The 26,134-nt window shown below is 51.3% G+C and overlaps 2 protein-coding genes across 7 annotated transcripts; one reads left to right on the plus strand and one right to left on the minus strand.

The window, feature by feature from the left end:
• Window positions 1-725: 725 nt before the first annotated feature.
• MAD2L2 (mitotic arrest deficient 2 like 2) lies at window positions 726-6,338 on the plus strand. 2 transcript variants are annotated; one of them, XM_055582315.1, is made up of 9 exons: window positions 726-879; window positions 1,327-1,378; window positions 1,476-1,594; window positions 3,193-3,264; window positions 3,845-3,945; window positions 4,726-4,820; window positions 5,138-5,211; window positions 5,665-5,757; window positions 5,980-6,338. In XM_055582315.1, exons 2-9 carry the CDS (start codon window positions 1,339-1,341, stop codon window positions 6,019-6,021), a joined length of 636 nt encoding a protein of 211 aa, XP_055438290.1. In that variant the 5' UTR covers window positions 726-879; window positions 1,327-1,338; the 3' UTR covers window positions 6,022-6,338. The 2 variants fall into 2 exon arrangements, with proteins under 2 accessions (XP_055438290.1, XP_055438289.1); XM_055582314.1 differs by lacking the exon at window positions 3,193-3,264 and having other exon boundaries at window positions 749-879.
• Window positions 6,339-6,426: 88 nt separating this feature from the next.
• On the minus strand, window positions 6,427-24,310 carry FBXO6 (F-box protein 6). 5 transcript variants are annotated; one of them, XM_055582312.1, is made up of 8 exons: window positions 24,178-24,310; window positions 21,191-21,324; window positions 14,647-14,832; window positions 10,921-11,215; window positions 8,718-8,844; window positions 8,110-8,205; window positions 7,058-7,193; window positions 6,427-6,833 (listed from the first exon to the last, which is right to left on the minus strand). In XM_055582312.1, the coding sequence occupies exons 4-8, from the start codon at window positions 11,183-11,185 to the stop codon at window positions 6,660-6,662; spliced, it is 798 nt and encodes a 265-aa protein (XP_055438287.1). In that variant the 5' UTR covers window positions 11,186-11,215; window positions 14,647-14,832; window positions 21,191-21,324; window positions 24,178-24,310; the 3' UTR covers window positions 6,427-6,659. The 5 variants fall into 5 exon arrangements, with proteins under 5 accessions (XP_055438287.1, XP_055438284.1, XP_055438285.1 ...); XM_055582309.1 differs by lacking the exon at window positions 24,178-24,310 and adding an exon at window positions 23,996-24,120; XM_055582310.1 differs by lacking the exon at window positions 24,178-24,310 and adding an exon at window positions 23,996-24,120 and having other exon boundaries at window positions 14,647-14,880.
• Between the last annotated feature and the right edge of the window lie 1,824 nt (window positions 24,311-26,134).

Below are 26,134 nucleotides of genomic sequence, written 5' to 3' on the forward strand. Positions count from 1 at the left end.
AGTCGTGTTCGACTCTTTGAGACCCCATCCCATGGACTGTAGCCTGCCAGGCTCCTCGGTCCATGGGCTTATCCAGGCAAGAACATTGGAGTGAGTTGCCATTTCCTCCTGCAGTGGATCTTCCTTACCCAGGGATCGAACCCCTGTCTCCTGCGTCTCCCGCATGGGCAGGCGGATACTTTACCGCTGAGCCACGTGGGAAACGGCTCTATAAATGTCAGCTGTTGTTACGATGCATATCCCAGGAGGTTTTTTCTTCTTGGGAGGTAAAGACTGGCTGCATTTAGGCTCCAAATGAGAGTGGGAACGGGGACGTCCCAGGTGCTCTCCGGCCCTCCCCTATCTCCGCCCCGGAGCCGGCGGATTCGCTTTCGGTTGGGCAGCTGAGATTCCGGGGATGGTGACTTTGGAGCTAGCGGTAGATGTCGCTGTCCAGAGTGCCCGTCTGTGACCTACAGTGGCTCTCACCAGCAACACCTACCCGCCCTCGTCCCTTATGTCCTAAAGCGAGAGAAATGCCCTGAGGAGGAAAATAAGTTGCGATCCGATGTGGAGACCAAAGTTGTGTGTGTGGTTTTTTTTTTTTGCGCTCACCTTTAATTGAAAGGAAGCGGCGTGGCGCAGCATCAGCGGACTTGGGATCATTTTGGCGCCCGGACAGGGCCCACCCCTCTGACAGCCCCTCCCTCCCGCGCCCGTGGTTGGCTGAGCGGGGAGTGGGCGTGGCTGGAAGACGGCCTTAGGACCCGGCGGAGCGCCGCGGACGTCACGGAGCGGCGCCCCGGCCGCGGGTTGAGCGGGAGGCGCGCGGGAGTAACCCGATCCGTGGTCTCCCTCGCTGGGGGCCGGGCCCCTAGCCGGGAATTGAGGCCGGAGCCGGTACGGGGAGAGAGGGGAGGGGCGGGATTCTCGCAGGGGAGGAATCCAGCCTCGCAGGGGGTGAAGTCCTAATTCCAGCCTAGTTTCGCTTTCCGCGTGTCCAGTTCTATGTTCCCGGCCCTGCGCATCCAGTTGTTCCCTCTGCGGCCGCTGCCGTGCCCTTTTATGCGGGCACAATTCTGGCCTTTCCTAGCGCCACAAGACTGCAGGCCGAAGCGGCCAGAGCACGGAGGCTGATCGCAGGCGTTAGGCTGCCTCCCAGCTCTAACACCTGCGTGGGGCGGGGGTGGGGGTGGGGGGTGTGCGCTTTCCCAGCTGCTCTGGTTCTATGAGAAGGGACGGGCAGCCCTACCCGGTTTCCCTCCCAGGTCGAGGGGAGGGGTAGTGGGAGTGGGCGGGCCCTGCGGCTGCCTGGGCCTCTGGAACTAGCTCCTGCCCCACCCCCAGGTGTCGGGAAGGATGACCACGCTCACGCGACAGGACCTCAACTTTGGTCAAGGTAGGGAGGCTGGACCTGGGGCAGGGGGCGAGGGAGGGCCAGGGCTAGCGGGCTCCCCCGCCCTCCACGAGCGCACCGGGTTCTGTCCCCCTCTCAGTGGTGGCCGATGTGCTCTGCGAGTTCCTGGAGGTGGCGGTGCACCTGATCCTCTACGTGCGTGAGGTCTACCCGGTGGGCATCTTCCAGAAGCGTAAGAAGTACAACGTGCCTGTCCAGGTGAGCCCCCACAGCCAGGTTGGGTGCACTGGGTCACCTCCGAATCACAGTGCGGATGGAGAGGGGATTTTTAACTCTGTTCCACCTTCAGGCTCAGCGCCCTCATTCCTCAGCGGCCTGACCTTGCCTTCTAGTTCACAGAAGCAGCTAATAGCTCCACAACCTCCCATCCCGCACTGCCATGGCATCTCCTTCCCTCCTCTCTGAACTGGGAATTCCCCTTGCCAGAAGTTAGGGACCAGCTCCTCTGATTAGAGTCCCCCCGTCCCGCCATCTTTGATTTTTAAAGGTCTCCTGAATCTGATGAATGGTTAGTTTGGAGGAGATTCCTATAAACTCAGGCACCTTCTCTGTCCTCGCATTTACCCTAATTGTAACAGTTTGTTTTAGGTTAAAAGGCACAGGAAGCAGTAAATACATGTGACTGTATCATCAGCCTCTAGAAGTTCTGGCCCCTTAGAAAGCACTCAGTAAATATTAGAACAAATGACTGAACACTCTGAGACGGCAATGGCACCCCACTCCAGTACTTTTGCCTAGAAAATCCCATGGACGGAGGAGCCTGGTAGGCTGCAGTCCATGAGGTTGCTAGAGTCGGACACGACTGAGCGACTTCACTTTCACTTTTCACTTTCGTGCATTGGAGAGGGAAATGGCAACCCACTCCAGTGTTCTTGCCTGGAGAATCCCAGGGATGGGGAAGCCTGGTGGGCTGCCGTCTATGGGGTCACACAGAGTCCGACACGACTGAAGCGACTTAGCAGCAGCAGTAGCAGTGACTGAACACTGGAAGGTGGTGGAAGCTTAAAAGATATGGGTGGGGGTGGGAAACAAAAAACAACAAAAAGATATATAGGGAGAATGAAAAAAAAGAATCAGCACTTACTGAGTACCCACTGTGTAGCATGCTTCCCTGGTGGCTCAGTGGTAAAGAATCCACCTGCCAATGCAGGAGATCGGGGTTCAATCCCTGGGTCCAGAAAATCCCTGGAGAAGGAAATGGGAACCCACTCCAATATTCTTGCTTGGAGAAGTGCATGGATAGAGGAGCCTGGTGGGCTCCAGCCCATGTGGTCGCAAGAGTCAGACCCAACTTAACAACTAAACAACACTGTATACTAGGTACTTGTCTCACTTAATCCTCCCTTTTTCTTTTTAAATGAGATCTTCCACAGATGAAGTAAGGAAGAGGAGTTAAGCCTGAGGCCACTCAGGTCCTTAGTTCCAGATTCTTAATGTTTGAAAATGGATTAAATTCCTGAATCCCTTCTCTGGAAAAATGCCCGTTTACTCAAACCTCCACAATTTAGAGACATCTTAGACTCTGGAGGAGCTCAGTGGCCTCGCATTAGGAACTCCTGATGCTGTATTAAATGCTGATGTTGGGACTGAATTCTTAGGATCTTCTAACTTCTTCCCCTCTGTGGATAGTTCAGTTCTTAGCCTCATGATGGGTAGTCTGTCTCTTAGTGGGGAGCCCTAGGGAACAGCTGGGCCTTTCTCCAAAGGCAGGCAGGGCCTTGGGCAGCTGGAGAGGGTGTCAGGGGTCCCCCCATCAGTGCTGCAACCTCACCAGCCATCGTGGGGGTTGTGTGTAGATGTCCTGTCACCCGGAGCTGAACCAGTATATCCAGGACACATTGCACTGCGTCAAGCCACTCCTGGAGAAGGTGAGAACACCAGGCCCCCAGCCTACCCTGCCTCCAGTGCCCCTCCATGCTCCAGGATGGGGCAATGCTGGGACACTTTCGGGTCCATATGACTAATAACACCCAGAAGCCTATTCCCTGCTCTCTGGAGACCACCCTTGCCCAGGGACAGGCCCCAGGGCATGTGGGTATGTTCAAGGCATGCTGGGCCTGGAGCCTTGTTCCTGGAATTCGCTGAGTGGGACCTGCCTTGAGGGTTTTGGGTCGTTCTCCCAAGTTCCTTTCTCTCCCTCTGCCCCAAGTTCTGTCTGGGCTTGGCCCTTCAGGGATTCCTCCCTCTATCTGTTCTGCTCCCTGAGACATCCTAGCATCACAATGGGACCCAGCATCCTTTCCTCTCCGTGGGTACCACTGGGGTGCCTGCTCAACTTCTCAAACCTCTTTCTGGGATCCCAGGGACTCTGGGCCTGGAAGCTGAGCAGGACTGCGAGTGTCTTTCCCAACCTTCCCTGGGCAGGGAGGAGGTTGCAGGGAGTGGAGTGGCCGGGGGAAAGGGGAGGCAGGGACCCAGCTCTGGAGGAGGGGGTTCTTGTCCTTGCAGAATGACGTGGAGAAAGTGGTGGTGGTAATTTTGGACAAGGAGCACCGCCCAGTGGAGAAATTCGTCTTTGAAATCACCCAGCCCCCGCTGCTGTCCATCAGGTGCGCTGCCTTGTTCCCCATCCACAGGCTCCCTAGCAATACCCCTACTCTAACCCCTTTAAGGCAACCCCCGAATGCCTTGCTAAAGGCCCGGGAGGACACGTGGTGAGGTGTGCCACCCTAATGAGGCCTGTTAGTGGCCGAGCCACAGCTGGCCACCCAGCAGTCTCTGTGGACGTCACACAGGTTACACAGAAGTCCCTCCTGTATCACACCTGGAAAATCACGGCATTGGCAAATGGCTGGTCCCAACCTCATTTTATAGATGCAGAAATCAATCAACTGTGTCCTGGTTCTCAGATGATCTTGACCTGGTCACCCAGAGCCAGGACACAGACCCAGTTTCCTGACTTCCCAGTCAAGCATCCAGTCCATAGTCAACTAGAAGTTGACCTTGGGTGGCTGTGTTGGGTTGGTCAGCTGCCAGCTTCCTGTGGTAAGGTCAGGGCACTAGAATCTGTCCCTATTTGCTGTGTGGCCTCAAGCAAGCCCTGTCCCTTCCTGGCCTGGTGTCCTGGTTCTTAGACTGGGTTGCACATTAGAACCACCTACTAGGGTTCCTTATGCTCACCACCAACCGGTTCTGACTTAATTAGCCTGGGATGGGACAAGGCTTTGGTTTTAAACTCCCCAGAGGATTTTAGCCATGTGGAATCAAGTAGGCAGGCCTTCAGAAGCGCCAGGCCCTCTACCCCCAGGGCTGCTTCCAGGGTTGATTGCCTGCCAGTGGGAGGGGGGACGCCCATGTGCTGGGAGACCCTCCTCCTCTCTCCTTCCCAGCTCCGACTCCCTGCTGTCTCACGTGGAACAGCTGCTCCGAGCCTTCATCCTGAAGATCAGTGTGTGTGATGCTGTTCTGGACCACAACCCCCCAGGTGTGCTCGTCCCCACCCCTTCTTCCCTGGGCATTTCCATGGCTCCGTGTTGGCCTGTGTCCTTGGGTCCCTGCTTGGCTGCACCAAGCCTCCTCTCTTCCTTCCTGCCTTGTAGAACCCCTCTTAAGAACCCTCCTACTTGAGGAGGCCTCCCTGATTGACTCCACCTGGGGTTAAGTCTCCCTGTTGAGTGTCTTGTCTGAGCACTGGGTTCACACTCTGTGGGGCTGCCGTGCCAGTTAGGCTGTGTGGGAAAAGGCCGTGTCCAGTGGCAGGCATGGGGTGGCCCAGGCTTGACCGAACTCTGGCCTTTTTAGGCTGTACCTTCACCGTCTTAGTGCACACGAGAGAAGCTGCCACTCGCAACATGGAGAAGATCCAGGTCATCAAGGTGAGAGATGGGACTGGTGTAGGAGGGTGGGCAGGAGACAGTTGGGAGGTGTTGAGAATCAGAGTTATGTGTGAGCAGGGGTGTTGCCTCGGCAGGGTACTCATCACACTGCTTATGGCAGCGCCTGGAATCAGTAGCTCTCCTGCATCAGCTCTGTGGTCACCACCTTGTCAGTGCCCCACCTGGGCACTCAGCGCTGAGAGGAGGGGAGCCTCGATCCAGTTTCCGAACTGGTGTTTGGGACATGTTGAGTCACTGGGGCTCCCAGGCCAGCTCAGATCTACAGACTAGGTTTTTCTGGTGGGGGAACCTGGGACTCTGCAGAACGGCAATTCTCTGGTGGCTCTGATGCTTCCTGATGTCTGAGGATGCCAGTTCTGGAAGGGGAGTGGGGAGCAAAGTGAAGATGGGCGAGCTGGCCCCCTGCCACCCTTCCCTTGGTCCCCTCCCCAGGACTTCCCCTGGATCCTGGCAGATGAGCAGGATGTCCACATGCACGACCCCCGACTGATACCTCTAAAGACCATGACATCAGACATCTTAAAGGTGAGCCGCTTGGGGCCCCTGTGCTGAGGCCTCACCAGATGGCTTGTGGACAAAGGCTCAGGGGAAACGACAGGGCATGCCTGGCATAAGGCTCCCAATCCCCTCTTCTCTTAACCCCTGGCAGTGGCCACACAGCCCCACCCTAGGCGGAGACCCCATGGGTTCCCCAAAGGAGGTGCCCTGGTTGTCCGTCTGACTATGGTGTCTGTTCCTGTCTATCAGATGCAGCTCTATGTAGAAGAGCGGGCGCATAAAAGCAGCTGAGGGTGCACCTGCCCTCCCCAGTACCCCCCAGGAAAGCCACGACTGTCAGACTTTGGGGGCCCAGCCTTGGGCCGTGCTGCAGGGCCACCCTGATTCCAAGTGCTCTTATTGTCTCTGTGTATGGACCACCCCCGCCTCCAGCCCTGGGCTGCTCAGGCCTGGTTGCCTTCATGGAGGAATCGCTCCCTTCTCCGCCAGGAGGGCAGGGAAGAATGCTGGGACCTCAGTTTCTCAGCCTTCTGGGATTTGGCCGGCCAACGCTGTCTGTCTCAAATGCTGTGCTGTGAGTTGTTTCAATAAAGAGCTCCCAGGGCTGAGCCGCGCTGTCACTATCTGGAGGGAAGGGGCTGCTTCTCTGCCCAAGTGCCAAGGACCTTGTAGCCCCACCCCTGGCCCCGTCCCAGGTGAGTTTTGCTGAAAACATTTATTACAACAAAAAGTCAGAGCTATGTGACAGTAAGCCCAGGTCAGAGCTGGGGCTGCCCCCTACAGGCTCAGCTCTTGCCTGCAAGGGAACTTTGGCACTCGGCTGGCCCAGGCAGAGGACGGATGGATGGCTGTCAGAGGACAGTCAGAGATGGCTTATGGAGATGGAGTGTGGAGGGAAGGTGGGGTGGCTCCTCTGGCCCCGGCAAGGTCTAGGGCTGTGCCACGGCGTGGGGCGGGTTCCTGGTCACCCTGTGGCTGATGACAACGCTGCTATTGGTGACACGGGGCCCATACCAGCCTGCCCAGAACTGGGTGTCCTTGCCCCCGTGCTGAAAGAAGATGTGGCGGACGCCTGGAGGGTAATCCGAGAAGGTGTGGGAAACCTGGAGGGAGGGGAAAGAGAGCAATCACTAGGACTGGAGAGATGACGGCTGAGCTGGAGAAGGGAAGGGTGGAGCCAGGTCCTGCAAGGGAGAGCCTCCCGGCCAGAAGGCAGGAGCTCCAGGCAGTGGACTGGGGCATTCCAGGCCCTGGGGCTGCCCCTGATTTCCTGCCATCCTGGCCTTGGGAGAAGCAGGTGGTGAGGGGCAAGCAGGTGAGGCCTCACCTCTGTCCACTTGGCATCGTTCCACTGGTGGATGGTCACGGGCGGGGGCTCGAAGGAGGCCAGGACGAGGTAGTCGGCCGAGGCCAATTGTACTCGGATTTGGTAGGTACAGCCACAATCTGCTCTAGGGGCGAACCTGTGGGAGGGCGGGGCTCAGGACTGGGGACCCCAAGACAGGCGGCCCTGGAATCAGGCAACCAGCAGGCCCATTAACTGGGGCCCCGAGTTTCATTGCCCTGCTCTGCCCATGAGGCCCAGGTGGCTGCAGTGCTCCCTGTGCCCCACTGTGCCCGTTGGAGTACAGTCTGCTCTGGGCCTCAATGAGCCCATCTGAGAAAAGGGGCAACAACCTTCTTGGGTGTTCCAGTGGAGATTTCAATGTAATCTTTTTTTTTTCAACCTAAAAAGCAACAGGCTGTCTACAGAGATAAAGGCCTGGGCCGTCAGGTGTGTGTCACCTGTACATTTTAATGGAGGTTTGGGAGGGAGGGCCTGTGTGATGGGGCTGGCACAGAGCTCAGCCTCTGGTCAGCCCCACTGTACCCTCCGAAACCTCTGTAGCTCTGCGCACCTCAAACCCCACCCTCTACCCTCAGAGTGGTGGGCCTGGTTGGCACTGAGGCTCAGCTTCTGCCCTGAGCCAGGCCAGAGTGTTTCAAAGCACTGGGCACAGAACAGGAGCTTGGGATAGAGTTGTGGGATGAATGGTTAAAGGGGCAGGGGCGGCAGACAGGCAAGGAGGCATGTGAGTATCTGTGAGGTCCAAGGAGGCTGGGTTCTGGTGTCTTTTGCTCCCGTGCCTGTTTTTGACAACACATCTGTAGGCCTCAGTCTCCCCATCTGTAAACTGGGGTTAAAATCTGCTGGTGCAGGGCAGTGGTGGTGGTGGGAGGCAGGTGTTGAATGAGTAAGTGCTGGCTCTGTCAGCAGGAAGGAGGGCAGCCCGTGCCCCAGGACACTGCCGGGTTCAGCAGGCACTCCCTACAGGGGATCTCAGGAAGAAAAGAGGGAGGGCTGAGGAGTGTGGGACTCAGGTGAGGGCCCCCACTCACCAGTCCTTAACCACGATGTCCGGCCGGAACTTGTCCAGTAGCTCCTCCCAGTAGCCCTCGGCTTTGAGGTCTATTATCTGGGACTTGAGACACAGGCTGGGGAGCAGAGGGAAAGGCATGTGTTTGCAGGCACGGCCTGGACCCAGGAGGGTAGTTCAAGGGACCCAGCAGTCCCCGCTCGATCGCTGCAGGCCAGTCACTGCTGCTGTGGACTCTGGCTCCTGCTTCCTGGCAGCCCCGTGGGGAACATGCGGGGAGCCTGACCCACTTGTGTTGGGCTGCATCCATCCCAGTCCTTAGGCCCAGTCTCCCAGCACCCTAAGGAGGGCACCTGTAAACTCAGGTCCCTAAACTGGGGACAGCCTGTATCTCCCTTGACTTAGCCTCACCACCGAAACAGGCTCCCTGCCTCCTCAATCTGCTCTCCACCCCTGCTGTCTCTTAACGTGGCTGCTGAGTTGACTCCTGCTCTAGGCAGCAGTAGACCCTGAGCTGGTTTTGGGAACCCTCTCCCTGGAGCTTCATAGGCAGGCCCTCACTTAGGCCTTGGGATTTGGCAGGTGTCTGGACCCTCCTTCCACACAGCTTCTCGACTCATTCTGTCTTACTCATAGGACGTGACAAAGTACTTCTTGACTTTGGAGTCAGGAAAGCCTGTGCCATGTGCTCCGGGGAGGCTCTCCACCTTCCACTGGTCCCCTCCGTTGGAGTCGATTTTCCAGGATTTCATATCCTCTAGGAAAAAACAGAAGCCCCAGGGAGATCCCTTGTGTGAATGCTCAGTCTGGCCCTCTCCACTTGGTCTTGGGAGGCAGGGCAGGGGTTGGGGAGGCTCAGATCTCAAGGCATGCCCCCCACGCCACTTTGAAGCCACCCTGCAAAGACCCACCCCCCACTGCTCCACATTCCGACCTGTGCTCATCACATCAGCTCTGATCTGGGACCCTCCCCTCCCACTTTCCCACTTTGTTTCTGACTGGCTAAATTCCTGACGTGAAGCTGGGGGCAAAAAAAAAAAAAAGTATAAGCAGAAATTCTAAACCAAACTTTCCTCACTTCCGTATTGCCAGGGGGGCTCTGGGAAATACCCAAGTTTCAGTTCTCAAACCACTGAATGACGCAGGGCCTGTGAAGGTAATTCTGTTCTGAACAGTTAGTTTGAGTTCATCCCACCTCAGACCACTTTCTGGCAGTCCTCCCGATGTCAACGTCTGGGAAGTCAACTACGGAACTGAGATCCAAGGGGGGTTTGCTGGTGGGTGGTGGGAACCTGCTGCCCTGGGCAGGACGGGGGACTCGGGTCCGGGCATCCTCTGGGTTGGTGCCGTGTAGTAACTGTGTATTTGCAGACAGGTTCCCCACCAGGTTGGCAGAGTAGGTTTGGAGGCATAAGGCTGTCCTTTCTGTCTCCCCCGAAACAGTGATTCCTCTCCAGGCTTTCCAGAACAATCACCAGGGGAGCTTTTCCAAATTACTCCTTTGTTCCCTCTACTAGGACTTCCCTGGAGCTCATATGGTAAAGAATCTGCCTACAGTGCAGGAGACCTGGGTTCAATCCCTGGGTCAGGAAGATCCTCTGGAGAAGGGAATGGCAACCCACTCCAGCATTCTTGCCTGGAGAATCCCATGGACAGAGGAGCCTGGGGAGCTATAGTCCAAGGGGTCGCAAAGAGTTGGACACGACTGAGCGACTAACACTACTACACCACTCCCTCTACTGGGAGCCCACATCTATTCCCCAGGTTCCCTGGGGGCCCCCCAGCAGAGAACTGGAAGAATTCAGAAATCCAGGAGCTGGGCTACTGCCCAGGGCAGGCCCACGGGGAGAGCTGAGCAAGGCTGGGTGGCCGGCTCTGCAGGGCTGGATGAGCCAAGCTGGTGGCCTGGACCTGCTGGGCAGCTTCTGAGTAGAATTGGGGGCAGGCCAGGAGACTGAGTGGAGCGCTGTCTACGGGGCTGAGGAACTTTAGTAGTCAGGACCAGACTCCAGAAGCTGGGCAGTTCTAGATCTTTGGGCAAGACACTCATCCTGGGGGGGCTCATACTCCCCATCTATAAAATGGACCCTACCTTTTTTCTTTGGCTAACGTACATGATGCTCGTGAGAACAGAGAGAGAAAACAAGCATGAAAAGGGTTCTAAGCATACAGACTAGGCCTCTTGATCAGTTGCTGCTATATCCCAGCAGGAACCATGATGTCTGATATGAAATGAAGGTGCTAACAAAGGGGAAAAAAATAAACAAACCCTGGCAAATATAAGAGAACGTAAGCAAAACTGGAGCCTCAAACCACGTGATCGTAGTCACCTCTCAAAATTCCTCCTCTGTATCATGAGGTGACAGGAAGATAATGACTCAGACCAGGTGCATAGCCAGCTTGCACACAGCCCTTAGGCAGCAAAGACTGAACCAGATGGGAAGGGGGGCCGGGTGTATGCTCATTCATTCAACCAATGTGTCCTGAGCACTTGCTATGTGGACACAGGGTGCCAAGTGGCAAGATCTGTCAGGCCCCAGGAACTTGAAATTTGTAGCAGAGGGGGAAAAAAAAAAACCAAGAGATTGAGTAATTCTAGGTTATGACCAGTGCAATGAAGGAAGGAAATGGGGCGATGTGACAGAGGTGGGGGACACTGTTTTCAGATGCAGGATCAGGGCACATCTCTGAACTGAGATCTGATGGATGAGAAGGACCAAGGGAACGTGACAGTGTTGGGGCAGGGGGGTGAGGGAACAGTCCAGGTAGTGTGAGAACAGCAAGTGCAAAGGTCCTGAGGTTCAGGAAAGGGAGGGAAGCAGCCCCTGCTCACCTTCGGCACACGGGTTGCGCAGCAGGTTCCTGCGGAGACTGCACAGAAAGTAGAAGACCTTCCAGTCGGACACAGGCTGGTCCCAGTCCTCGGTGACGTAGCCCTCCTGCAGGCACTTGTGCTTCCAGAGGGACATGAGGTCAATGAGGTCACGCCAGAGGCAGCATACAGGGCGGCAGTTCCACAGCAGCTGGCGGGCGGGCACGTGCGTGAACACCTCCAGCAGGATGTTCTCGGGTAGCTGGTTGATGCTGACCAGGGCCATGGCTGCGGGGGGTGAGGTGCACACACAGGCCTGTGGGGAGCAACACTGGTCATGAGCTCTGACCAGGAAGGTGGACCCCACAGATCCCCAGGAACCCAGGCCAGGAAACATCTGAGCCCCCTTCTAGTACACGGTGGGCTTCCCAGGTGGCTCAGTGGTAAAGAATCCACCTGCCAATGCAGGAAACGCAGGAGACATGGATTTGGGTCAGGAAGATCCCCCAGAGAAGGAAATGGCAACCCACTCCAATATTCTTGCCTGGGAAATCCCAAGGACAGAGGAGTCTGTCGGGCTACAGTCCATGGGGTTTCAAACGGACACGACTTAGCGACTGAGTACACACATTAGCGGAGAAGGCAATGGCACCCCACTCCAGTACTCTTGCCTGGAAAATCCCATGGACGGAGGGGCCTGGTGGGCTGCAGTCCATGGGGTCGCTGGGAGTTGGACACGACTGAGCAACTTCACTTTATTTTTTCACTTTCATGCATTGGAGAAGGAAATGGCAACCCACTCCAATGTTCTTGCCTGGAGAATCCCAGGGACGGGGGAGCCTGGTGGGCTGCCGTCTATGGGGTCGCACAGAGTCAGACACGACTGAAGCGACTTAGCAGCACGCACATTAGTATACGGTAGACCCTCACAATAAAGTGGTCACATGTTATGCATATTTGAAAGAGTGCAATAATATTGATAAAGTCTTCAGGTACTAATTTTTTAAGAGGCTCCATCCCCCCATTAAAAATTAATGGCTTAATTTTTAGTTGGTGGGCCTGATGAACTGTAAGATTTTGCCAAGACCATGCTGTTGTCTGTAAGCTCTGCAAAAGGTTTCAGTGATATTTTAATGCTGTGAATTCACCGTTAGAATATAAAATCTTTATTGCATCCACAGACTAGCTCACAACTTAAGTAATGGGCTAGTCCCGAGATAACAAACTTCCTCTCCCCAAATTGTTCACTTTAGCCTAGAAAACGAATGTGATAAATATCCCCTTGAGGAGGTTCCCCACCCCACCCCCACCCCCAGACAGTTCTGGCTTGGGCTTCAGGTCACTCTGAAATGCCCAGAAACTGAAAAGCAGATTGAGGGTGAAGATATAAGATTGCTTGTGTTTTAGTTGTGGTCTTCAATGATTATCTGGGAAGATTGTTGTCTAATTGCTAAGTCATGTCCAGCTCTTTGCGACCCCATGGATTTCAGCGCACCAGGCTTCCCTGTCCTGGAAAAGTAATCCTCCTCACTGCCCCAAATGGAGGTAGTAGCTGTCCTGACCTCAAAAGGGCTGGGAGGACTGAGTGGGTACAAGTAAAGCATTGAGCACAAGGCTGGTCGAGAAGTGCTCCACAGCATCATTAGCTCTTTTGTTCTAGTTTAGTTGCTTAGTCATGTCTGACTCTCCTTTGTGACCCCATGGACTGTAGCCTGCCAGGTTCTTCTGTCCATGGGATTCTCCACTCAAGAATATTGGAGTGGGTAGCCATTTCCTTCTCCAGAGGATCTTTCCGACCCAAGAATTGAACCCAGATCTCCTGCATTGCAGATTCGTCACCAAGGAAGCCCTGAATTGCACAGGGTTTGGGAAAATTAGAGTGGTGTCACCACCTTGGCCTGAATCTTGCCTGGGGGGGTCGTGGTTATCCAGCTGTCTAAGGGGATTCCCTCAGGGGGTGGGGTGCGGTGGGCCTGTAGCCCTATCACTCAGGCCTTATCTGCTTACGCTGCGGGGAGGGAATAGTCTCCTCCCATATGTAGGGACACTGGGGAGACTTCTCATTTTCCATTGTGACTTTGGCCAAAAAAGCAGTTGTTAATGTAAAACAATAAAACAGCCAGATATTTTACCAGCAAAAGAGATTTATTTGGGAGTGGCAAGGAACTGCTTCCCTGGTGGCTCGGACAGTAAACAATTTGCCTGCAATGTGGGAGACCCAAGTTCGATCCCTTGGTCGGGAAGATCCTCTGGAGGAGGGCATGGCAACCCACTCTAGTATTCTTGCCTGGAACAGTCCATGGACAGAGGAGCCTGGTGGGGTACAGTCCATGGAGTCACAAAGAGTCAGACACAACTGAGAGACTAACACTAACACTGGCAAAGAATTGCAATTTGGGACATACAACTGGTGAAACACTTGTACATTTTCTTAAGCAAAGGAGAAAGTGAAGTCAAAGTCCCTCAGTCGTGTCAGACTGTGACCTCATGGACTATACAGTCCATGGAATTCTCCAGCCCAGAATACTGGAGTGGATAGCCATTCCCTTCTCCAGGGCATCGTCCCAACCCAGAACCCAGATCTCCTGCATTGCAGGCGGATTCTTTACCAGCTGAGCCACAAGGGAAGCCCAAGCAAAGGAGAGGGAATTCTTTTATAGAAGAGGCATGGAAGTCAGGAGGGACAGTTATAAAGCTTGCTGGAGGAAACTGGGAGTTCCAAATATGGTGACTTTTCAATGGCTGAGTTGTGACAGTCTCCCATTGGCTAAGCTGTTGCCAGGAAAGGAGAAAAATTTTCTTCCCTCTGCTGGCGCTAGTAGCGTTACTTCCTACTAGAGATCTGTATTGATTCTTTCTGTTGGGATGTATATTGACTGTCAAGTACTCCCCTTTCTGTCCTCCCCAGTCCATTTTAATAAGGTTTCCCTTGATTAATTTTCACATTTCTCTCTTTTGATCAAGATCTTTCTCCAAGAGCATCCCTGATCAAGACTCAGGGTTTTTTGTTTTTTTTTTAACTAGCATTCAATCACCTTTTGACCCTGGATGCCAGGAAGGACCTTTCCTGAGTGTCTTGTCCTATGTCAGAGGGAAAGTGCACATATTGGACACCCACTGTGGTCACATTTAAGTATCAAGGGGGATGGGTGGGCAGGAGGAGACGTCTCAGGAATTTCCTATCTAAAAGTCTGTATCTTATAAGAGTGAATACAGCAATTTGTTGCTATGTCGCTTCAGTTGTGTCCAACTCTTGTGATCCTATGGACTGTAGCCCACAAGGCTCCTCTGTCCATGGGATTCTCCTGGCAAGAATACTAGAGTGGGTTGCCCTGCCCTCCTCCAGGGGATCCTCCCCACCCAGGGATTGAACCCGAATCTCTTTTGTCTCCTGCATTGGCAGGTGAGTTCTTTACCACTAGTGCCAACTGGGAAGCAAAGTTATGCTCAAAACTGAAGGAATTAACAAGAACTTTGGAATGACACAGTGTAGGAATAAACATGGAGTAATTAGACAGTGTTGTTATCTCCAAGAAACTCTTTGGAATCAGATGTTTCATCAGTGGTACAGATTGTAGGTTGCAAATGTAGAGACTCAATTTGGCTAAGAATCCAGGGTCAGTTTTATAGTCTAGATGAAAGACAGCCACATCTGTGAATACTGAATCTTCTAACAGGCCTTGTCTAGACATCTGGGGCAAGCCGCCTCATTGCATGTCATCTGCTTCAATTCCAGGAAATCTTTACCTTCAGGTCACCAGATGGTGTGCAGGTCCAGTCAGGGTCTGGTGCTTTCTTTAGATGCGTCACATGAATCCAAGAGTCTGTTCTCTGGAGTCTGGCAGCACAAGGGGAGGTTAGCAGCAGCTGGGGCCTTTCCAGGGAGGCTGAAGAGAGTCCTTCTTGAGGTGTCTTTTCCAATAGATGAAATCTCTAGGTTGAAAGGTGTGATACTTAAGGTCTTCATCTCCCAAGAGCACACTATGAAGAAGATTTTATAATAAAGGCTTAATTGCTTCATTAAAAATAACAATGCTCTGTTAGAGCAATGTTCTTCATAGTAGCTCAGCTGGTAAAGAATCTGCAGGCAATGCAGGAGACCCTGGTTTGATTCCTGGGTTGAGAAGATCCCCTGAAGAAGGGATAGGCTACCCACTCTAGTATTCTTGGGCTTCCCTGGTGGCTCAGCTGCTAAAGAATTTGCCTGCAGTGCAGGGGACCTGGGTTTGATCCCTGAGTTGGGAAGATCCCCTCAAGGAGAGCATGGCAACCCACTCCAGTATTCCAGTAGCTGATGTACTTAGATTTTTGTTTTTCTGAGCTCCTCGGGTAGCTCAAATGGTAAAGAATCTGCCTTCAATGCAGGAGACCTGCATTCGATCCTTGGGTCGGGAAGATCCCCAGGAGAAGGAAATGTCAACCCACTCTAGTATTCTTGCCTGGAGAATCCCATGGACAAAGGAGCCTAGCGAGCTATAGTTCATGGGGTCGCAAAGAGTTGGACACAACTGAGTGACTAACACACACAATATTAAAATATATCTCTTTTTATCAGCTGTGGGGACTTGAGCAGTGACTCAGTGGTAAATGGGAGACGGTGGATTGATCCCTGGGTTGGGAAGATCCCCTGGAGAAGGGAATGGCAACCCACTCCAGGATTCTTGCCTGGAAAATCCTAAGGACAGGAGAACCTGGCAGGCTACAGTCCAGGGGGTCACATGTTATCTCAAAGTCATAGGCTGCTCCAAAGGCATACTGTCAGTATAAATGTAAGCAGTTTTGCCTTGGCTAAACTTTGAAGCCTCCATGAGAACATATAGTTCAGCCTGTAGGGTAATTAAATCATAGGTAAAGATGTTCCAAGGGGATCAAACTAGTCAATCCTAAAGGAAATCAATCCTGAATATTCCCTGGAAGGACTGATGCTGAAGCTCCAGTACTTTGGCCACCTAATGCAAAGACCCTGTTGCTGGGAAAGATTGGGGGCAGGAGGAGAAGAGGGCAAGAGAGGATGAGATGGTTGGATTGCATCACTGACTCAATGGACATTGTTTGAGCAAACTCTGGGAGACAGTGAAAGACAGGGAAGCCTGGCATACTGTAGTCCATGGGGTGACAAAAAGTCAGACAGGATTTAGCCAGTGAACAATGAACAAAGGTGTTGCTTCAACAATATCAAAAGGAGTTTTAATAGCATACACAGCACAGTATTTACCATTTTCTCCCTTTAAATAAGGACCATCAGTAAACCATGAAAAATCTGCAGTGATTAGAGGTATCTCCTCTAAATGATTATGTGGAGTCAAAGAGTGACCTGTGAGGGTCAGGCAGTGCAGGGGTTTCGTGGTGAAGGAGGGGAGAAGAGCAGCTGGGCTGAAGTTAGTAAATGTGAAAGGGTTATGTGGGGAGCAGTCAGCAAAAGGATTTCATACGAGGTGAGGCAACTGACTGAAAAGTGTTGAGTGGATGAGAATTCAGGAGGGCTTCCACTACCTGGGGTACAAACGTGGTTGAATGGAATCCCATGGTTATCTCTTCAGTGGCCTTAAGCAGAGGGCAGTGGCAGGAATGGCTGAGACATGGGTGGAGGTGGGGGGGAGGTATCCCTGCACCGCAGGGTCCAGCTGTTGGCTACAAAACCCTGCAGGTCGATGATGGTCCCCATGTTTTTGGGTGAGTGCTCTGAGGACAGTCCCTGCCTTCTCATACACAAAGAGGAAAATGGGAAGCTGGTGATTAGGATGTTCAAGGGCAGGTGGTCTCATTAAGATTTTCTTTAATTCTTCAAAAGCTGTATCATCTTGACCTCTCCAATTAACGGAGTCAACTTTATGGGTTTTTAATAAATCACGTAAGGGTTGAGCCATAGAGAGAAATTTGGAATCTGATTTCAGTAGTAACTAGAGAGCTGAGAAAGCCTCATAACTGGTGCTTAGTTTTTGATTTGGGGAAGTTTAGGATGTCATGGAGCCTGTTGTGCAAGTGTAAGTCACTTCAGTCTTGTCTGACTCTTCGCAACCCTATGGGCTGTAGCCTGCCAAGCTCCTCTGTCCATGGGAAGAATACTGCAGTGGGTTGCCATGCCCTCCTCCAGGGGACCTTCTCGACCCAGGGATCGAACTTCACATCTCTTCCATCTCCTGCATTTGCAGGTGGGTTCTTTATCAACAGTGCCACCTGGGAAGCCCATTATGGAGCCTATCTGGATCTAAACATAGTCCCTGTTCTGAGATCACATGATCTAGATATCAAAGCTGAAATTGAGCAAAGTGCAGTTTTTCTTTGGAGACTTTATGTTTCAAAGTTTTAGCAAGTGGATGCTGTCTTCCTGTGAGGAGGTTTGAGAAGGAGAGCACAAGAGCAAGTCATCTGTGTATTTTAACAAAGCAGAATCTGTAGAAAACTTTATATCATCTAAATCAGCTTTCAAGATATGTGATAAGTAAGGACTTTCTGTGAAACCCTGGGGCATCACTGTACAGGTGTATTGTTGTCCATTCCAGGTGAAGGCAAAAAGATTACTGGTTAGTTTTATCAACTGGAGTACTGAAAAATACACTGCATAGATCAATCGCAGTGAAAAACTTGCTTCTACGGGGAACAAATGTCAGTAGCATGTGGGGGTTAGGAATAACTGGGTGTTGAGAGATAGCAGTGTTTGATGCTTGGAGGTCCTGGATGAGCCATCTTCAGCAACCAGGTTTTACCCCTCGGGTAAAATAGGGGTATTACAGGGACTATTGCAATGGATAATGAGACCATGAGCCTTGAAATCTTCAATTATGGGCTTTACACCTTGAAGGGCTTTTTTACTTATAGACTATTGATTAATTCTGGAGAGTTTAGAGGGATCTATTTGAATCTTAATGGAGGTACACTGTGAATTTTGCCAGTATCAGTTTGAGATTTGGCCCTTAAGGAGGGTGGTAGTTGATTGATCAGGGACAAACAATTGGTATTTCCAGAATCAGCCCCTGTAGTGTTAGACACAGAACAAATAAAAGATGTCAAAAGGTCTTTTCATTTACTTGGCTGGCTATTTTGATGGCTAGTGTCAAATTCTAGAATTATTTCCTCCTTTTGGGAGGAAGAAATTCTGGTATAAAACTCTTCCAAGAAGCCTTAACCTAATAATGAATGGAGTTGGAGGAGCTAAGAGAATGGGTGTGTATTTCTCAAAAGGCCCAAACAAAAGGGAGAAGGCTTGGAGACAGGAGCCTATTGAGGGTTATTAGAGATCCCCTATCTGAACTGTATTAGTTCTCTGCAGTGGGGCTGAGCACCAAGAGTGTGGCTCTGCTCTCAGTAAGTTCAGAAGTTCCTTCCTAATCTGGAGAGATGTTTCTTTTTTTAATTTAGATTTATTTAATTGGAGGCTAATTACTTTACAATATTGTATTGGTTTTGCCATACATCAACATGAATCCGCCACGGGTGCACATGTGTTCCCAATCCTGAACCCCCCTCCCACCTCCCTCCCCATACCATCCCTCTGGGTCATCCCAGTGCACCAGCCCCAAGCATCCTGTATCCTGCATTGAACCTGGACTGGCGATTCGTTTCTTATATGATATTATACATGTTTCAATGCCATTCTACCAAATCATCCCACCCTCTCCCTCTCCCACAGAGTCCAAAAGACTGTTCTATACATCTGTGTCTCGCATTTTGCTGTCTCGCATACAGGGTTATCGTTACCATCTTTCTAAATTCCATATATATGTGTTAGCATACTGTATTGGTGTTTTTCTTTCTGGCTTACTTCACTCTGTATAATAGGCTCCAGTTTCATCCACCTCATTAGAACTGATTCAAATGTATTCTTTTTAATGGCTGAGTAATACTCCATTGTGTATATGTACCATAGCTTTCTTATCCATTCATCTGCTGATGGACATCTAGGTTGCTTCCATGTCCTGGCTATTATAAACAGTGCTGTGATGAACATTGGGGTACATGTGTCTCTTTTAATTCTGGTTTCCTCGGTGTGTATGCCCAGCAGTGGGATTGTCGAGCTGATCAACAGGGAGGATTGGGAAGAGCCCCTGTAGTTCTTGGAGCCCTCTCACTGGGCATTAGAAGGACAGTGGAAAGGCTGATGAGAGATGTGATGAGAAGACTGAAAGCTCCTGAAATGCTTAAATGGGTAAAAATCTTTTTTCTGATACCCTGATTCTCTGCAATACCAGAATCTAGAAGGTTTTGGATCTGTTTAGGGACCTTCAGTTGCTGGAGCTGAAGATTAAGAATTTTAGAGGTCTTTCTTTCTGGTGGCTCATTTAGGAAGCAAGTAATCTGATTTACCAAATGAATCTAAGAGTGGACACAGTTTCCCATTCCATTCTCATGCTTTTAACTAAAATAAAAAGATCCCCATACAGTCCATTAATAAACATGGAAGTAACGGTTACCCAAGGGGACTCAACATCTGAAGGAAGTTGAATATTTCTTTAAAAATAACCTGAAATCATACAAATGCTCAGAGATTGCTTTTTCCCTCCAGAGCGCCAGAAATGCTTCTAATGGGCAGTCACTGTTTAAAAACAACTGGGCTACATGATGATCTTTTACTTGTATCTAGTTTGCTTCACTTTTTCTATTTCATATTCAGTGTTCCCATTTCATCTAGTTTATGTTCTCCAATATCTCCATCTCTTTTTTTTTTGACGTTCTTTCTCAAGCCTTTATCAAGTGTAGTAGAAAAGCTTTTGTATACATATACAAATATGTATTATATATACTTTAGAAAACTTACGAATTTTTGCCTAACTAAAAAATTTATGACATTTTGATTCCACTTGTTTGACTTAGTATGAATAGAATGCTAGATTTTTAATTAAAAAATAGATATGCAACAAAGGTTTACTATATAGCATAGTGAACTATAGTCAATATCTTGTAATAACACATGATGGAAAATAATTTCAAAAATAATATATGTATTCGTGTAACTGAACAATCTTGTTGTGCACCTGAAACACTCTAAGTCAACTATATGTCAATAAAATACATATATTTTAAAAAATTAACCTTAGCTCGATTAGACTAATCATAAACAGAATAATCATCAGATTTTTGTGTGTAAGGCTGCATTTCGTTCCAGTCAACAGGCTTAGGAAAAGCTACTGTCATTGCTCAGTGGAGGTTTTCATTGAGTGTTCTAGCCACTTGCCAAAAGGTAGGTTTTGCTCTACTAAAACCCTTCCAGAATGTTCCCATGGGGCTACTTTCATCCAGTGTTTACTTGACACTCACCAACAAGCACATGGATTGATATCAATCTGAGAAACCAGACTGGCAGGTTTGAAAAACTGTATGAAAATCTCCAGCAAACCTATGGGGGATCCTCAGTTACTTTAGGAAACGCTTTAACTATGGCTCACAATTGGTTCAGGGAACATAGGTAATCTGGGATTTATTTCAATCCTCAGAAGATTGACTTTAAGGAGCATGTTCCGATAGGTTCAGAGCAAGGGAGCATCGGGGAGCCAGCATCCACAGACGAAGAAGAGAGGGTAGGGAAAAAAACACCTCAGAAACTGTTTTGTCTTTAATGTTTGCCTCAGTTACTTTGAACAATTTTAAGAAAGGAAATCTGGGGAGTTCAAAAGTTTCCTACATTGGTCACTGATGTTCTAAATTACATCTGTTTCAGTTGGTCCATTTAGTTAAAAATGCTTACAAGGAGAGACAGCAGGTTTTTTTTTCTTTTAACATAAAATTGCCTCGGGTCCCTGAAAAGGGGAGCACCGTCAAAACATTTTTGTATAACTAGGATCCCATTTTTCAGGGCTTTTTCTCGAGCAAAAGAATCATTCTTAAACAGCCCCCAGGCCAAATATCAGCACAGTTTCAATAGGAAAAGCCTGGTTCCAAAAGTAGTTGGACTGGAAGCTAGCACAGTTACACCAGGAGCAGTCTGATTTCAACATGGAGTGAGGCCTAAGAGCTAACCAAGTACGCACAGACAAACAAGGCTTTAATAAAAAAGGATGGCGCCTTCAAACTGATTCCAAATAAAGCCTGTGTGTTAGTCGCTCAGTTGTGTCCAACTCTGCTACCCCATGGACTGTAGCCCGCCACACTCCTCTGTCCATAGGGATTTTCCAGGCAAGAATACTGGAGTGGGTTGCCATTTTCTTCTCCAGGGGGTCTTCCTGACCCGGGGATCGAACCCAGGGCTCCTGCATTACAGGCGATGCTTTACCGTCTGAAACTACTAGGGAAGCCCCCAAATAAAGCCTGGAGAGCTGCAGAAAGAGCGGAGCTCGGATCCAGGAGGAAAACTTACCCTCAAACTGCCAGGTTGGCAAGAAAGTAGTGAGCCCAGTGGGTTCCTTGAGTTGTGGCACTTGTTTGCTCACCAGCCTTGGAGTTGCTGGAAGGTCTTCTCTGGATCTCCGTGAAACCTCCGTGTAAGTTAACCTAAAACAGTAAAATGGTCACTTTTTTACTAGCAAAACCGGTTTATTTTGGAGCAGCAAAGAACTGTAATTCAGGCTATGCAACTTCAGCAAGCTACTTACAAGTCCTACTCCGGTAAAGGAGAAGGGACTCTTTTTATAGAGGAGAAGGGAAAGTTGGGTGGGGCTGTTATAAACAAAAAAATTCACTGGAAGATACTAGGAGTTGGAAGCATAATGGCTTTTCATTGGTTGAGTTGTTAGTCTCTCACTGGCTGAGCTGTTGCCAAACAAGGAGATCTTTTTTGCTTTCTGTTTGCAGCAGTATTGTCACTTTCTGCCAGAAATGCCCAGTATGCCTCTTGATGCTGGGATTGTACTATCAGTTTCCCTTTATTAATTTTCACACTGTTCACAGTCTTCTCAACACATTCATCCCATAAAAAATGAGGGTGGGCACACTGGCACCTGCCCAGGGAGAAGCATTTTACCATTACTAGAGGGGAAAAAAAAAAATCGGAGAAGGCGATGGCACCCCACTCCAGTACTCTTGCCTGGAAAATCCCATGGGTGGAGGAGCCTGGTGGGCTACAGTCCATGGGGTCGCTGAGAGTCGGACACGACTGAGAGACTTCACTTTCACTTTCCACTTTCATGCATTAGAGAAGGAAATGGCAACCCACTCCAGTGTTCTTGCCTGGAGAATCCCAGGGATGGGGGAGCCTGGTGGGCTGCCGTCTAATGGGGTCGCACAGAGTCGGACACAACTAAAGCGACTTAGCAGCAGCAGAGAAAAAAATAAACAGATAAATAAAGTACTTTTCCCCGGGTTGAGAAGATCCCCTGGAGTAGGAAATGGCAACCCACTCCAGTATTCTTGCTTGGTAAATCCCATGGACAGGAGCCTGGTGGGCTACGGTCCATGGGGTCGCAGAGGTGGACATAACTTAGTGACTAAACCACCACCACCACCACCACCACCACAAGGTACATGTAGCTCCTGCAAGGACTCACCTTCTCTCTGCTTCCTCCTCCCTCTGGGAAGCCAAAGAGTCCTCCTGACCTAGCCCCTGTCCTGTGGGGCCACTCCCTAGACCTCTACCCTGGTTTCCTGGATGCAGGGAGGGAGGTGAGCCCCTGCCTGGACAGAGACTGTTGAAACTCTGGCCTCGAGCCTGGCTCCTATGGTCCCCTAGTCCCTTGGGCAATGATGGAAAAATACTCCTTGTGGCCAGGTCTTCCCATTTTTCAGGAGAAATTTTAAACATTTTTTTTTAAACTTGAAATCTGTCGACTTTTAAAAGTTGGTAACTTCTAAAAGCATTGTTTAGACCAAATAAAAGTCCCTGGGCTCAAAGTTCAGTTCAGTCCCTCAGTCGTGTCTGACTCTTTGCAACCCCATGAACCTCAGCATGCCAGGCCTCCCTGTCCATCACCAATTCCTGGAGTTTACTCAAACTCATGTCCATTGAGTCAGTGATGCCATCCAACCATCTCATCCTCTGTCGTCCCCTTCTGCTCCCGCCCTCAATCTTTCCCAGCATCAGGGTCTTTTCAAATCAGTCAGCTCTTTCCATCAGGTGGCCAAAGTATTGGAGTTTCAGCTTCAACATCAGTCCTTCCAATGAACACCCAGGACTGATCTCCTTTAGGATGGACTGGTTGGAACTCCAAGTTAGAAGGGTCTTAACCTGTGGTCCAAAGTCTGGTCCCATGATATTGGGCTTCCCAGGTAGCTCAGACAGTAAAGAATCTGCCTGCAATGTAGGAGACCCAGGTTCCATTCCTGGGTCAGGAAGATCCCTGAAGAAGGAAATGGCAACCCACTCGAGTATTCTTGCCTGGAGAATCCCATGGACAGAGGAGACTGGTGGGCTACAGTCCGTGGGGTTGCAAAGAGTTGGACATGACTGAGCGACTAATAACATCAGGTGGCATTAGCGGTAAAGAACCTGCCTGCCAAAGCAAGAGACATAAAAGACGCGGGTTCGATCCCTGGGTCGAGAAGATCCCCTGAGGGAGGGCAAGGCAACCCATGTTATTACTGGACCCCATTCCCAAAGCCTGACTGCAGAGGGGGTAGCGGGGGGTGGGCGGTGGGTGAAGGTCATCCTGGGGCACTCTTTAAGTGGAAACGTCTACATCAGCGCTAGGAGGCAGCCTCTCGCACCTACTGGGCTTCCTGCGTACCAGTCCAGAAGCCACGCACTAGCCTTTTCTCCATAGATTCTCCCCAGAACCCCTTGAGACCCTGTTACTAAATCCATTTCCGAGAGAGGAAGCTGAGGCTTGGGTAAGTTTGGCCTCGCTCCAGGCCCCGCGGGCGTGACGGTGACCAGAGTCCCTAGACTGTCTCCTGTCTCCTGGCCAGGGCGCTGCTCTGAAGATGAGGCGGCAATGGCCCTGGAAGCCTAGGATGCTCCGGGACAGCCAGTTCGGGAGGCGAGGGATTAAGCGCAACGGCGACCAGACCCCGGCGATTGGCTCCGCCCCCGTCACGCCCCACCACGCCCCCCGCCACGCCCGGAAGCGGCTCCCTCCGTCTCTCTCCGCCTGCCGCGGGTGTCGGCCTGCTAGTGACGTTGTTCTCGGGTTCGGTCAACATTGGGAGACCCAGAGACCCGCAGCGCCTGACATCCAAGCCCCCTCCCGCGCCTGTCGCCCCCCTACCCGTCCCCCGGCCGGGCTGAGACCTGGGCACGGGGCGGAGCGCTCCGCGGGACCGGAGCTCGGGATCGGCCTGGAGCCTGCGGCCTCCTAGGTGCAGTGCGCTCTCGCCCCGCCCCGCGCCTGCGTCACCGCGCCGCGCTCCGGCCGCCTCCCGCTGGGCCGCTCCTAGACCTCGCCAACCCAGCGCCAGAATCCCTTCACCCACCGTGTGCCAGGGAGTCTGGGGCCGCGTCAGGGGAGCTCGAGACCTCAAGCATTCTCTTCTAGGCGGCGGGCGGCTCAGCGGCGGGGACTGACCTTCTCTCCTCCTTCCGGGGAAGCCGGAGCCGCCTCCTGACCCAGCTCCTCCCCTCTGGGGCCACTCCTTAGACAACCACCGGGGATCCCTGGACCCCGGGAGCGAAGTGGGTCTGGAGGGAGACTGCTGAAACTCTGGCCTTGAGCTTGGCTCCTACCATCTCTCGGGTAGCCCTCAATTAACTCAAAGGTAATCCGCTCTGTGTTTTTTTGTTAAGATTAAGTTAATTCCTTTCTCTATTCAGGGCTTCCCTTGTGGCTCAGCTGGTAAAGAATCCGCCTGCAATGTGGGAGACCTGGGTTTGATCCCTGGGTTGGGAAGATCCCCTAGAGAAGGGAAAGGCTAGCCACTCCAGTATTCTGGTCTAGAAAATTCCATGGACTGTATAGTCCATGAGGTCTCAAAGAGTCGGACACGATTGAGCGACTTTCACTTTCTCTATTCAATAAATAATTAGCACCTACTTCAGGGGCTTCCCATGTGGCTCAGTGGTAAAGAATCCTCCTGCCGAGCTGGAGACCCGGGTTAGATCCCTGGGTTGGGAAGGTCCCCTGAAGGAGGGCATGGCAACCCACTCCAGTATTCTTGCCTGGGAAATCCCATGGACAGAGGAGCCCAGGGGCTGCAGTCCATAGGGTCTCAAGAGTCGGACATGACTGAGCAACTGAAGAACAACACTTCAGGCAATCACAAAGGGTCATAAAGGCCCGCACTGCCCAGGGGTGCCTGATCCAGGCTAGGCTGTTAACTCAGAGCTGTGTCTCCTCCAAGACAGAGTGTCCTTTGCTGACTTGCCGTACAGTTAAGTGGGTGGTGGTTCTGAGACAGGCTGGGTGGGACCAGGGACTCTTTGCTGCAGGGCTTGCACCTGCTCAGAAGTCCCCTTGAGCAACAAAATACAAAGAAACTATAAGACACTGAAAATAACTGCCTGCACGCTAAGTTGGAGGAAATTATGGACTAGATACAAAAGACCAAAAACCCAGTTGTCACTTCTGAAAAGCTGGGAGCAAAAGCAAATACTACAGATGCCCCCTTGCACACAACATCACCAAAGGGGTGGGCAAACTACCTAGGCCACCCCTCCAGCCCAAGCCCTGGACACACCCCTAACAAGCCTACCGTCACCCTATGTAAGGAACCAGCTCACCAAGCTGAGTCCCCCCACCCCCACACCTGCTCCCACCCCTGCACCCTGGAGCTAGCCAGGGAGCAAGGAAACCTGTTATTTGATTTCTTTCCCTCCTACTCTAGTGGAGGTCCCAGTAAAGGCTTACTTGAACTTCTTATCTGGCATCTTATCAATTTCTGTTGATAAGGAGAGTGAAAACCCTGGTCAGTAACAGTCCCTGCCCTGGTTGAGGCCCTAATTTAGCTAACTGTTGAGTGAAGATAATGCAGCGTAACAGTACTTATATCTACTGTGTGCCAGGCACCCTTATAAATTCTTGAAAGTGAAAGGCACTCAGTCCTGTCTGACTCTTTGTGAGCCCATGGACTATACAGTCCGTGGAATTCTCCAGGCCAGAATACTGGAGTGGGTAGACTTTTCACTTCTCCAAGGGAATCTTCCCAACCCAGGGTTTGAACCCAGGTCTTTTGCATTGCAGGCGGATTCTTGACCAGCTGAGCCACTATAAATTCTTAGGCTTCCTCCATTGTCAGTGAAGCTCTGGGCAGTGGAAAAAACAGCAGTAAGTACTGCCTGTGGTGGCACTGCTGACCCAGCAAGAGGTGTAGGCAAGAGCTGCCCAAGAAACCTGCACGCCTCGCTCCCCAGCTGCTGGCCAGGCCTCCAGAGGAAGCCAGCAGCACTGGAGGGCTGCTGGGGTGTGGGGGTCAGCAGCTCTTCCACGGTCTGTCC

The sequence above is a fragment of the Bubalus kerabau genome, chromosome 5 (assembly GCF_029407905.1).
Source record: "Bubalus kerabau isolate K-KA32 ecotype Philippines breed swamp buffalo chromosome 5, PCC_UOA_SB_1v2, whole genome shotgun sequence".
In the NCBI taxonomy this organism is placed as follows: Eukaryota; Metazoa; Chordata; class Mammalia; order Artiodactyla; family Bovidae; genus Bubalus; species Bubalus kerabau.

What these genes read in the sequence shown, in the direction of transcription:
- FBXO6 (XM_055582312.1), bottom strand. Translation starts at nt 11,185, where the DNA reads ATGGCCCTGGTCAGCATCAACCAGCTACCCGAGAACATCCTGCTGGAG. An exon ending in GCGCAACCCGTGTGCCGAAG is followed by an intron (nt 8,845 to 10,920) that starts GTGAGCAGGGGC and finishes GTTTTTTCCTAG; the next exon opens with AGGATATGAAATCCTGGAAA. An exon ending in ACGATGCCAAGTGGACAGAG is followed by an intron (nt 6,834 to 7,057) that starts GTGAGGCCTCAC and finishes CCCTCCCTCCAG; the next exon opens with GTTTCCCACACCTTCTCGGA.
- MAD2L2 (XM_055582315.1), top strand. Translation starts at nt 1,339, where the DNA reads ATGACCACGCTCACGCGACAGGACCTCAACTTTGGTCAAG. An exon ending in CCCCCGCTGCTGTCCATCAG is followed by an intron (nt 3,946 to 4,725) that starts GTGCGCTGCCTT and finishes TCTCCTTCCCAG; the next exon opens with CTCCGACTCCCTGCTGTCTC. An exon ending in TGACATCAGACATCTTAAAG is followed by an intron (nt 5,758 to 5,979) that starts GTGAGCCGCTTG and finishes CCTGTCTATCAG; the next exon opens with ATGCAGCTCTATGTAGAAGA.